The sequence below is a fragment of the Myotis lucifugus genome, unplaced genomic scaffold (genome assembly GCF_000147115.1).
Source record: "Myotis lucifugus unplaced genomic scaffold, Myoluc2.0 scaffold_26, whole genome shotgun sequence".
Lineage (NCBI taxonomy): Eukaryota > Metazoa > Chordata > Mammalia > Chiroptera > Vespertilionidae > Myotis > Myotis lucifugus.
The window spans coordinates 7,888,279-7,900,543 of record NW_005871074.1 but is presented as its reverse complement, the minus strand read 5'-3'; the positions used below and the strand labels follow the sequence as shown (position 1 = coordinate 7,900,543).

Here is a 12,265-nt window from a genome sequence, read left to right as displayed (position 1 = left end):
CTAGGGTTCTGAGTGATGCCAGACAGTCCCGCTTCTCCCGTATGAGTCTGGGTCCCTAGAGACTCGCCCGGAACTGGAGCTCAGAGCCTGAGACTCCCTCCCGATTGAAAACGACAACCGCGCCCTCAGCCTCCAGCCCGCTCCGCATGCACTCCGAACCTTAGTATTTCACTTCAGCACTGTGCCTCCTCTGAGTCACGGTATGCTTTTCTCTTTCCTCCTAGTTGTAGAACTTCCACTCAGCCAGCCTTCCTGTGGTTCTGGATGATGTCCGTTCAGTCTTTTAGTTGTATTTTTGAAGTGGTTGTTCGAGGCAGCAAACTCCAGTGTTTACCTATGCCGCCATCTTGGTTTCTCCATCACTGATATTTCTATCTCTCCCTCTCCCTTCCTCTCTGAAATCAATAAAAATATATTTGGGGGGGAAAAAAAAGAAAAATAAGAAAGAGACCCAAACGTTATGTGTTAGAGTTATAGGTAATATTTTCCCCCCACTCCATGATGAGCAGATATTCCTTTTATAATTAAAAACAAAATCCTGTCATTTGGGGGAGGAAATTAATGATAATTCATCTCCAAGGTCTGATTCAGATGTCACTCCATCTTTGAAGTATGTCCAATCACCTGCATAGCAGTGTTTCCTGTTTGTCCAGGTCCTAGAGCACATTGTACCTCTCTGACCGACCTCTGGTTATGGTCATTGAACCCCTCTTTTGTATTTCTTTTAGCTATTTAGACTTCTTTGCTGACTTTACGTTTTTTCCCCTCTTCTTTCCTCTCCAAAGAAATACACCCCCTCGGACCCTGCTTTTGCTTATGCACAGCTCACCCATGATGAGCTGATCCAGCTGGTCCTCAAACAGAAGGAAACAATAAACAAGAAGGAGTTCCAGGTGCGTGAGCTGGAGGACTACATCGACAACCTGCTCGTCAGGGTCATGGAAGAAACCCCCAACATCCTCCGAGTTCCGGCTCAGGTCGGCAAGAAGGCAGGGAAGATGTGAATGGCCAGCACATGACACTGAGACTTTTTTGTGAGTTTCTTTCCACTTCCTCCTGAGGTCAAGGACTCCGTGTGCCTGATAACCAGCCTAAGGCCCCAAGTTGCCACCTATCTCCCTTGCGTGTTATCTGGCAAGAGTCAATTCTGCCAGTGGAAGCCAGGTTACTTATTACAATGAGTCCTTTACTGTACGTTCCCAGGGTTTTATTTTTAAATGCCACTGTGCCTTATGTTGTGAATATTTTATGCCCTGAAAAACATGGTCATAAGATCTGATCCTGGCCCAGAGAGTCAAGTGGCACCAGGGGTATTAATGTATTTTAACTTCGGGGTTTCCTTTCTTTGATACTGAGATTCTAAAATACGTATCCCCCAGCCATTAACGCTCGGGGTGAAATGAGAAGGTGCTGCGTTACACATACTTTCTTGGCTTTTGAGTAGCTCAGGTGTGTCTGTTTGGCTGCAGAGGTTAAATTTTGATACCACATCAACCTCCTGCGCTTCTTAGACTTGGTCCTGCTTTGACCAGAGCAGAGGAGTTTAGGGAAAGCCCTGAGTGTGCCTTTCGGATTTGTAACAAGTTGCCTTTTCTAAACACACTTCCATTACTCTCTAGCCTTAAAATGTGCTCTTGAGAAGTAGAACAGGGGACTGAGAGAGTCACTTGGCACTCATTCGGGGGGGCTGGTGCAAGTCCCTCCTCCCATAATAGCAGGGTTCCTGCTGGCTGGATTGGCCTAGTCAGGGCCTTATAAGGGATTGGGTGACCCAGGCTTCCTAAAACAGTTCCACCAGGTATGGGATAGTTTTAGTAGGATTCCTGTGGCCTTTCCTCCTGTGCCTCGGCTCCCTGCTTTCCCTGGCCATTCTTCCTGGCATTTGCCCCTTTGTTATAAAATGGTAAAGAGCAAGAAAATGATACTTATTTTGGAGTTGCTTATTTTTAAAACTAGATTAACACACATATTTTTAAACATTTAAACATTAGGAAACTTGGTCGGTATTATTAATCTTTTTCTGTTGTTAATCCTCACCTGAGGATATTTTTCCATTGATTTTTATTTTTTAGACAGAGAGTGGAAGGGGGGGCGGGGAGAGAGAGAGAGAGAGAGAGAGAAACATCAATGTGAGAGAGATACATGGATTGGTTGCCTCCTGCACACACCCTGACCAGGGCAGGGGAACCTGCAACTGAGGTACGTGCCCTTGACTGGAATCGAACCTGGGACCCTTCAGTCTTCAGGCTGTTGCTCTAGCCACTGAGCCAAACCACCTAGGGCTCTTAATCTTAATGAATAGTACCAGTTCAAATTCTTCAGGTAATATCATTGTTAGTAACCTAATATTGCAATTAGAATGTTTCTGTATTACTCATTTTTTCCTCCTGGTTGTGATGGAATCTCACCAATCTTGACCTCTCTCCTGGGGGAGGAGTATCACCGGCCAGTGGGGTGGGCAGGGATGGCAGTACTAGCCGGCATTAAATTGGGAATCTCTTCTTCGCATGTTCTTGTTATATTGAGGTTAAGAGGCAAGATTGCTGGCAGCAGAATTCCTTTCAGGATCATGTTTGCTGCAACCTTAGTTATATTGGAGCACTTTAATCTGAAGGATGATACTGTAACTTGATTTATCTGATTAGTTTTTAACTACCTATAGCTATTGTATTTAATACTCTCCTACAGTACTGGGGACCACTGTAAACTTCTCAGATGCCTTGTATTTTTGTAGTGCTATGACATTTATGTACATACCTACAAAGAGAACTGTATATCCACTTGAACTCTGAAAATGTACATGTATATATTTGTTCCACGACATGTTTTTTACTTGATATAAATGTGTTTTGACTGTGATAACCCAAGTGCCCCCGGGGGGCAGGTGAGTGCTGAATGGTTTCTCTTCTGAAGGGCTGGTGTGGAGACCTGCACTGTTCAGGAGGGGTTGGTTTGGAGGTTGCTGCTAGGACCTCGGTATGTATCTTGGTCGGTGTTTGAGAGGGGCACTGGGCGGAGGAGTGAATTCCTGTGCTCTGATATGCCACTTGGGAACTCTGGAGAATGAAGGACAATTTACTTCAAGGGTGTCTGGTTTCTACCACTGCTGGGGAAAAATTCAATTGATAGCATTCCTGTCCCTCTCCAAAGTAGATAGCCTGAAGGTCACTCGTTAATGACTGTCCTTGAGGACTCTACTTGGAGGGAGAATTTATCTAAGAAAAGCTTTAACCTGCTCTGAGCCATTAGCAGAGCAGTGGTGAGTTGGAGCACTGGACTCCGATACCTGGCACATGTCTGAAGGCCTGTGCCCATCTCTACAGGACTGGGACCTGCCTCTAGCTGCTGTGAATGCTACCCTACCTGACGGGCCCTGGGAAGAGGCTGTGCTCTGGAGCAGCAGGGGGCAGCTGCCTTCTTGGCCTTGCCTAGTTGCCTCCAGAGAGAACAGTCAGTACTTTAGGGAAGCATCTGATTAAAAGCAAACACCTTGCAATGAATTTCAGCTGGAGGTCAGCTCCATGAATAAGATGTCAACTCTTTGCTTGGTTGTTTCATATCATCTCATTCCTTGGACTTTGACAGGTGTCCTGCCCTTCCCTTTTATCCTTGCGTGTTAACCTCATCAGGGTAGCAGACTGGAGAAGCAAGAAAGTGTGCCCTTTGCCATGTGGAACAGCTGTTGACCTGAGTGGAAGGGTGTGTGCACATATGCATGAACCAATGCGATACATGTGTGTGGTTCCAGCTTTGCTAACAGTGGGAGCTCAAAAGGGCATCAAGGGAGGAAGGTCCATGTCACTCAGCCACAAACTGTATTGAAGGCCAGAGGCTATTTAATGTTAAATTATGCAGGATCTTTCCTCACTGGGTCCCTCTCCCAGTTGACTCTTTTTTCTTTTTTTAGAACTACAAATAAATAATCGCTCAAGGCTGAAAGATTAATAGTCTTAGGTGGAGAACATAATCTAGTATCCATGCCAACCTCAACCCTGCGGTTTCTCGGTATCTGTTATGTGAGCTACAAACCTGACCTCTTCCTCCCTCCGACTCTTGAAGGATCGTCCAGTGTTTTTGGATTATAGAGTTATTTCCTGCTTTGTTACTTTGGGAATTTTGAATCTTCTGATTTTGTTTGTAAGAAGTAACCTAAAATTTCCTACAACACTAAATAAAATGGTACTACCTGTCAAAGATTTCGTGTCTGTGGTTTAGTAGGGCACAATAAAAATTCCTTCTGTCTTCCTGGCCAACTTCCCTTGGGGGTGACCAGTGTTTCTCACCCTCTGAGAATCTCTCACCTGGATTCCTACTGCAGCCACCTTGCCTGGTGCCCAGGGGTCCCAATGCCCTTTCTACTCCAGAGAATGGGACATCTCTGATCCCTTCTCTATGACACACCCACATCTTGGCCTGCTGCAGGGACCATAGGCTCTCAGAGAGGGAGAGAAAGCTGCTTCTGTCCTTGCATATCAAGAGCTCACTTCAGGCTAAACTTTAACTGCAAAGGGAAGGCCCATTTACTGAGTTCCCACTGATCACTAAGAACATCCACCCCTAGCCACCCACTTGGTCTGTAGATTTCTCTAAGTAATGCTACACATGCTCATTCTTGGGGGGTTGGAGGGGGGAGAGAGAAATCCTAAATTACCTCCCAAGAGGTAACGCTGTTATTTTGATTTGTTGTCGCAGCATTTTCCCCTCATACAAATAGGTACATTTTTAAATGAAGGTAATGTTAACGTAAAAAAAACATTGAAACCTGTAAAGAATTTTTGTGAGTTTATTTGAGCCAAACTGTCGACATATGCCGGGAAGCAGAACCTCAACGAATTGAGATAATGCTCTGGAGAATGGCGGGGTTACATTTGTATTTATACATTGCAATCAAAGGAGGGACATAGGTGGGTTACATGAAATTCATTGGTGATAGATTAAGGAGGAGGGATAAGCAAAGCAGGGAAACCCCTGGGATTGGATAAAAAGTAAAATGATGGACACATACTTAGGTGGGTGCAGGAACAATTAACATGATGATGAAGGAATTTGTGGTATCTGTCCTGGCGCCCAACATATTTGGTTGTGCCCCAGGGGCTCCAGAAAAAGGGAAGTTACAAGTTACCCAGACATTTCAAGGGTATGTTATCATAGATGCAAAAAGACAGATAGGCTCAGTTAAGGTAAAGGTTGACCTTGTCAGTGAAGATACTGGCCTAGGACGTAACTGCCCACCATAACTGCTTTTAGTTAAAGTTTAATTTCAGACCATCCTTTGTGGTTACTTTATTTTTTTATTTTTATTTTTTAAATATATATATTTTATTGATTTTTTACAGATAGGAAGGGAGAGGGATAGAGAGTTAGAAACATTGATGAGAGAGAAACATTGATTAGCTGCCTCCTGCACACCCACTACTGGGGATGTGCCCGCAACCATGGTACATGCCCTTGACCGGAATCGAACCTGGGACCCTTCAGTCCACAGACTGACGCTCTATCCACTGAGCCAAACCGGCCAAGGCTGTGGTTACTTTAGGTCTCTGAGTTTGCAAGACTGCCATGCAGGCCTCCCCTGAGCTTGTCAGGTCAGCATGTGGCCCCTTTCGTTCACAATGAGAACACACAGTACAGACTGTTCAGAACATTTCTGCATGCCTTTAGATAATCTGCAACAGGGACCGATAGTGATTCTGGGGGAGAATCGGTCCAGCTAACCACCCTCACCACAGAAGAGCTGCAGCAACTGCAAAGATGATGTAGGTCACTTCCGCATCACTTCCTGCTCAGGTCATCATCACAGCCCCCTGTGAACCAGAATGAGGATTTGCTGGGGGGGGGGGGCCGGGGGGATGGGCATCCTGTTCCCCGCCCTCATGGAAAACTGTCACTTACAGGGTGTTGTTACCACTCTTAAACCTTAGCCAAGGCGTCAGCAGCATGGGCTCCCTTAGCCCTGGAACCTAGTCTCTAAGCAAATGGATCCCATGCCTGAGGCTTCTCATCAGTTAACATCTTTTGCGATCCAGTCTTCCCCCTGCTGGGAGGACAGGAGCTGTCACTCCACGTTCAAAACTGGCTTCCTTGAGCTCTGGGGCCAGCATATCCCAAAGCCACAAAGTCTCCTGAGGGAGAATGTCCTCACTTAGCCTTTTTACGTTCAGCTATTTCACACGGGCATGTGTATCCTGAGCCCTGGAAATAGGCACCTTGGTGACAGTGATAGGCTCTCACAGAGGGAGAGAAAGCTGCTTCTGTCCTTGCATATCAAATGCTCACTTCAGGCTGAAACTCGACTGCAAAAGGAAGGCCCGTGTACTGAGTTCCTACTGTTCCCCAGGCACTGACGCTGCTGTTTCTAATTCTCATCAAGGAAGATAAGATCTCCATTATGCAGATGAGTCCTAGAGAGGCATCAGGACTTTAGTTTGCCAAGGGTCAGACAGCGAGTAGTTCAGAAAGAACTGGGACGCATGTGTCTGACCTGGAGGTGTGGGACAGGGGGCAGCAAATATGGCCTGTTTCCTGTTTTTGTACAGCCATCAAGCCAAGAATGATTTTTACTTTTCTTTTTTCTCAACTTAAATAATAACTAGAGATCTAATACTCAGAGTCATAACCACAGTCAACAACACAAGGCTGAATACTGGTTATTTTTATATTTTTTAAATGATTGTAAAAAATTAAAATGAAGCTACATGAAAATTACATGGAATTCAAATTTCAGTGTCCACAGTTTTATTGGCATACAGTCATGCTCATTTGTTTACGTCCTTGTCTATGACCATTTCCACGTTACAACAACAGCCTAGAGTTGTTGCAACAGAGACTTTATCATCTGCCAAACCTAAATATTTGCTAGTTGGCCCTTTATAGAAAAAGTTTCCTGACCCCTAGTCTAGGATCACTGGGGAGCCAAGGAGATAATGTTCAGATTCGCTTGGAATCCTGGAGGGTTGGAGCAGGCAGAGATAATGGAGACCATAAAGATGAGGCCACAGAGGCCACAGACAGACTCCTTGAGGAGGGCAGTTCCAGGTAAGGTGACTGCTGTCCGTGCTCTCAGTCTGTGCAGCGATGTGGGCCTGTGTCCACCTCCTTAGAGTTACCAGATGCCTGTGTTCTTAGGAGTTTGAGAAATTGAAAACATTAATCTTCATCCCAGGAGAGGGAAGTGTGTTGGAGTCACAGAATAAATAATGCAAAAGGGAAAAGTGAATACGAGTGAGGAAAGTTATTTGGCGCCAGGATCTAGGAAGTCCTGGCCACGCTGTGTGCTGTGGCCGTCCCCTGTGAGTGCTGGAGAAGAGTGACTCTCCACTGCAGAGCCGAGGTGGTGGAAAGGGAAAGAAAGGATCGCAGGCCTGAACCACTGCCAGGCTTAGTGGGAGAGAGACGAGAGTGTTCTCAGGGCTCAAGTGAAACTGGTATAGAGTGACATTTCAGTCAACTGAGCTGGGAGGAGCCCAGGGGTGAGGCTGCCCAACCCCCCTGGTTACTTGCTCTGGATTGGAATGATCCTGCCTCTGAGAAAGTCTATGTGTTGCTCCTGACAGGAGTTGAACAGCTCTTAACTGAGTGCCAGCCCTCGCTCTAGGAGGTGTTCCCAGGACACAGGGATGAAAAAGCCAGATCATTTCCTCAGAGACTTGCAACCAAAAGGAAAGTCCGACAGGTAAACAACTAACTAGAATGTAGAATGCACACCTCTCACCGAGGGAGGACTGGTGGAGAGCTTCCTCCGGGCCCCACACCATCAGTGCCTTCTTCTTTGGTCTCCTCTCTAGGAAGAGCTCTGGCCAAAGGTCAGTATTTCGCACCTGAACCATGGCTGGGTTGGCCTTTCCAACAGCCTTCCCTCCACAGTAGCTTCCTGCTCGAGTCCAGCCCGTTCTGGGCATTCAGCATTCTAAGAGCCTGTGTGTCAGGTACCATGTGAGCACTGGTGATGCAGAGATAAGAAACATGGCTCCAGTTTCACAGATGGGGGATGGGGGAGAAGGGTTTGAGGAACATCTGTTAAACAGACAATTACTCTCATTGAATGATGGTAACTCTTAGGCGTATTGGTAGCTGTGGGAAGGGCACCAAGGGTGACGTATCTGTCCTGATTTCCCAGAGGAAGGCAAATACATTTCTTAAATAAATTGATTTCTTCTTGGGAAAGCGCAGAATCCCAGACTTATACGTCTTAGTAGAGTGCGCCATCTTCTGGCCTGGTCCTGCCCACCTCCCAGCCTGTTAGTGTGTGAGGCCCAGGTCTTCTATGCTCTCACACACTTGCGACTGGAAAGAGAATCACCCCTCCACCCCTTACAGTTGCTGGTTGGAGGATCATAAAACAGCTCTTTCCACTTTACTATGTGTCATGTGGGGGAAAGTAGAATTTTAAAACTTCTGTCATGGGTACATGATTGTAATAAAACCCCACTCCTAAAAAATGCAATTATGTTCAAGATCCACACAAAATTAGGGTTGAGAGGAGTCTTATGCTGGTCTTGTATGATAATGTAAAGAGCTACTCTCAATGCCAATTATGTTATTTTTAGGGACATGTTTCCCTCCTCAGTAAGAATGTCGACTGTACTGTCTAAAACTAATTCAGAAATTCTGAGATGTGTGTGTGCACATGAGCATGCAAGTGTGTCTCAATATCTATCTGCTGGACAACCAGAAATAAATCCTCATTACATACATCACACTAGTAGGGAAGTCTAGGAGAGGGGGGGATTTGGAATGCCCAAGGCTAATGCTTGGATTATAGACAACATGCAATATTTTTTGTCATATATACCCTTGCTCTGCATTGCAGTCCAGGGAACTCACAGTTTCATTGGGCATAGAGGCAGCTTTCTATATCTGACATTGATTATAGCTTTTTTCAAAAGAACCTATAGTTCTGTCTGATTAAATCTCATTCTTGAGGCTCAAATACTCTGTATGAGGACTCACTGGATACATGTCATTGTGTAGATTTGACTCTTCAGACTAATAGGCACCATTTTTCTTCTGAAAAATTTCAGCTCTAGGATGCATAATACTTTATTAATCTTCTAAAGAAGGCTGCAGTAACCTGTATCTCATTCCTCAAGGGAGTATCCCTTATTTGTTAAGGGGCTGACAAGACACCCTTACCTTTTAATTCATTCTGCACAGGAGCCATTCAGTGATTTCTCTTCTCAGTGGGAAGGGATGAGTTCATTCTGCAAGGCTGAAATTGAGCCCACAACAGCTTCTCAAATGTACTAATGCCAGAGGCCTCCCTGAAACTCTCCATTGTCAGCCTGAGAAAAAGAAATTCTCCACACTTGTTATGGTGACTCCCATCTACTTTTTTGGAGTCATTAGGACAGGCCCTGGCTGTACTTGTCATTTGATTCAACTTTCTTACTTTTCAGACACAACCGGTTCTAAAACTTCAGAAAATTTTGTTCAAGATTCTTTGATCTATACCAGCAATTTTTCAACCAGTGTGCCAGTTGTGAGCAATACCTGACTAGTCAGGGGCACTGACTTCTTTGCCCTTAGATTGTCAAATTAAAAAATGACAACAGCCAACACAATAGCTGTCCAGTGTGAAAGAATCAAAATTACATTTTTTTTGACAGATTGGCAAAAATTACAATCTACTTTTGGGTGTCCTGCAGAATTTTAGTAATTACTTTGTGTGCCACGAGATAAAAAAGGTTGGAATTCGCTGATCTATACTATACCAAGCTAAGAATTTCGGAGCCAGAATCTTGAAGAATCTTAAAGCTCAAGCTTTAAAAAAACACACAAACCCTTACCTGAGGTATGTTCCTTCCCCTTTTCCCTCATTGATTCCAGAGAGAGAGGAAAAGAGAGGGAGAGAGAAAAACAAACAAACATTAATTGGTTGCCTCCTACATGTGTCCTGACTGGAATCAAACCCATAACCTGGTATGTGTCCTGACTGCCCTGACTGGGAATGGAACCAGTGACCCTTTGGTGCATAGGACCTCAAACCACTGAGCAACACTGGCCACACTTAAAGCTCAAACTTAGCTTTAAAAACATCTGAATTTTCTTGAACTCTTCAGTTTGTCAAAGTCCACACTACTTCTTTCACTCCAACTCCCTGAGACATTTTTTGCCTAGCCTTGCCTTGCCACTCTGGATTTTAATTCTACTCCCTCATTCTACAGTTGACACAAACAGACTGCAAAGAGGAACAACAACTTGCTTGGGAAAGCCGCTCTAGAACCTAGAATACAATTTCCTACTCTCTCACTAGACTACTCTCCCTTTTAGGCACTTTGTTCTATGACCAAAATCAACATTTGTTACCAAAGAGAAATGGAACCTGGTTTGGCTCACTGGATAGAGTGTCATCCTGTGGACTGAAGGGTCCCAGGTTCAATTCCAGTCAAGGGCACATACCTTGGTTGGGTTGCAGGCTCCTCCCTGGCCCAGGCCCTGGTCAGGGTGCATGCAGGAGGCAACCAATCGATGTGTTTCTCTCACATTGATGTTTCTCACGTTCTTTCCCTCTCTCTTTACCCTCTCTAAAAATCCTCAGGTGAGGATTTAAAGAAAGAGAGAGAGAGAGAGAGAGAGAGAGAGAGAGAGAGAGAGAGGGAAATGGAGAATCCAAGATTCCCCTGGCACTTTAGAAAGGAGACTTGTTTGAGGATAGCAACAATTTCTTGTTTGTTATGTATGTTCTTGTAGGCAGAACGTTCACCCAAATTCAAGCCCTGTCTGACTTGCCTCAAACTAACTACTGATAGCTGGGAACGACCCAGTCCAGACCGGGAACCTCCTCTCCTTGCTTCCGTTTCCACCCGACTCCACAAAGGACCGGACCGGAAGTGGCGTGCAGTCGCAGAGCCAAGAGAACTACCGTTAATGCTGCCGCGCTGACCGGAAGAGGAAGGTGCATTCCTTAGGAAGTTCCCCTGTTAGTTGCCGCTTCCGCACGGTGGCTGTTGCGGACCTTGGGTTGGGGATCCGAAAGCTTCCGCGGCGCTGGGCAGGTTGTGAGATGCCGGGCGGAGGCCGCTGCCCCGACTGCGGCTCCACTGAGCTGGTGGAAGACGCGCACTATACGCAGAGCCAGCTGGTGTGCTCGGACTGCGGCTGTGTGGTCACCGAGGGCGTGCTCACCACCACCTTCAGCGACGAGGGCAACCTCCGAGGTACCTGTGCCGCCCTTGCCATCTCGAGCTGTGGGTGCAGCTCGGGGCGGTGGAAGGACTGACACCCGATTCCTCTTAGCTCCCGTCCACTTTTTTTCTCGTACGCATTTAAGTATGAGAGAAAACGACCTGAAGTGTAGGACTGAGCTGCGAAAGGTTAGGGACTGCCTTTCACTGTGTTTTTCTAGCATCGAATACAGTATCGGACAGGCATAAACGTTCAGTAAATGAAACAAAGAGAAACAAGGTTCTGCTCACTTTACCCGGGCTGGTCGTGGCGGGAATATTGTGGGTCAACTCTTTAACGAATACAGCACGTATCATTACCCTGAAGTAGTTTTTAGTACTAACCTGGAAAACGTCTTTTTCTTCCTTTGCTTTCCAAGTTCCTGAGCAGGGCAGCCCTCAAAATCTGCAGCCAGGAAACGGTCTGGATTGGATGTATGAGAGGGTGGGAGGGCACAGACTTGTACTGAAATGTCCGAACACTTGGAACTGCCTTAGTGTAGCCTTGATCTTCCTCAGTCTCTGTGTATGTGATCGTGCTGTGGACATAGGAAATCAGATGGACCTTTAATATGCACAGATGGGCACCTTCTGTGAGACAGGGAGCAGATGCCTAATGATTGGCATTCTGCTCCCTGGCTCTGTGTGGTAGGAGGGCAGGGGTCTGGTGAATAAAGGCTAACCCTGTTTTGTTTTGTTTTTACAGAAGTAGCGTATTCCCGGAGCACAGGGGAAAATGAACAAGTTAGTCGCAGTCAGCAGCGAGGTGAGGACAGACCTTGTATGACACAGTGGCTTTCAAGAAAATTCTCCTGATGGTCCAGCCCATGTGCTTGCTTTTCCTGATTTCAACTCTTATCATGTAAGGCAGAGTAGAAGGAAATGGTGATTCGCAACAAAGGATGGGGGTGGTTCTAGGAGAGGTAGCAAATCCGCGTAAGTTTGGGATTTGCTCAGGGATATGTTTGAGGTCGAGGCAAGGAGTCCAGATCAAACTTCGGCTTGGCCCTGAATCAAACCAGCCTCCCAAAAATGGTGGGCTAAAATGTGACTTCTTTCCACAAATTTCTTTGTGCCTTCGGAAACTTACCAGATATCGCTCC

The 12,265-nt window shown here is 45.9% G+C and overlaps 2 protein-coding genes across 5 annotated transcripts in view; both read left to right on the top strand.

The window, feature by feature from the left end:
- The window catches only part of RAB11FIP1 (RAB11 family interacting protein 1), a 36,154-nt gene extending 25,336 nt beyond the window's left edge, over positions 1–10,818 (top strand). For 2 of the 4 annotated variants that reach the window (XM_023751880.1, XM_023751877.1), the window contains 2 exons: positions 786–1,034; positions 2,073–4,194. In XM_023751880.1, the coding sequence (XP_023607648.1) occupies positions 786–1,004 (219 nt within the window). In that variant the 3' untranslated portion in view covers positions 1,005–1,034; positions 2,073–4,194. Of the gene's footprint in view, positions 1–785; positions 1,035–2,072; positions 4,197–10,689 lie in introns of those variants that run through there. The other 2 variants (XM_023751879.1, XM_023751878.1) reach the window with 2 other exon arrangements.
- A 20-nt stretch (positions 10,819–10,838) lies between these two features.
- The window catches only part of BRF2 (BRF2, RNA polymerase III transcription initiation factor subunit), a 4,262-nt gene continuing 2,835 nt past the window's right edge, over positions 10,839–12,265 (top strand). Inside the window, exons 1-2 of the mRNA XM_006086227.3 lie at positions 10,839–11,156; positions 11,869–11,928. Of these exons, the coding sequence (XP_006086289.1) occupies positions 11,003–11,156; positions 11,869–11,928 (214 nt within the window). The 5' untranslated portion in view covers positions 10,839–11,002. The remainder of the gene's footprint in view (positions 11,157–11,868; positions 11,929–12,265) is intronic.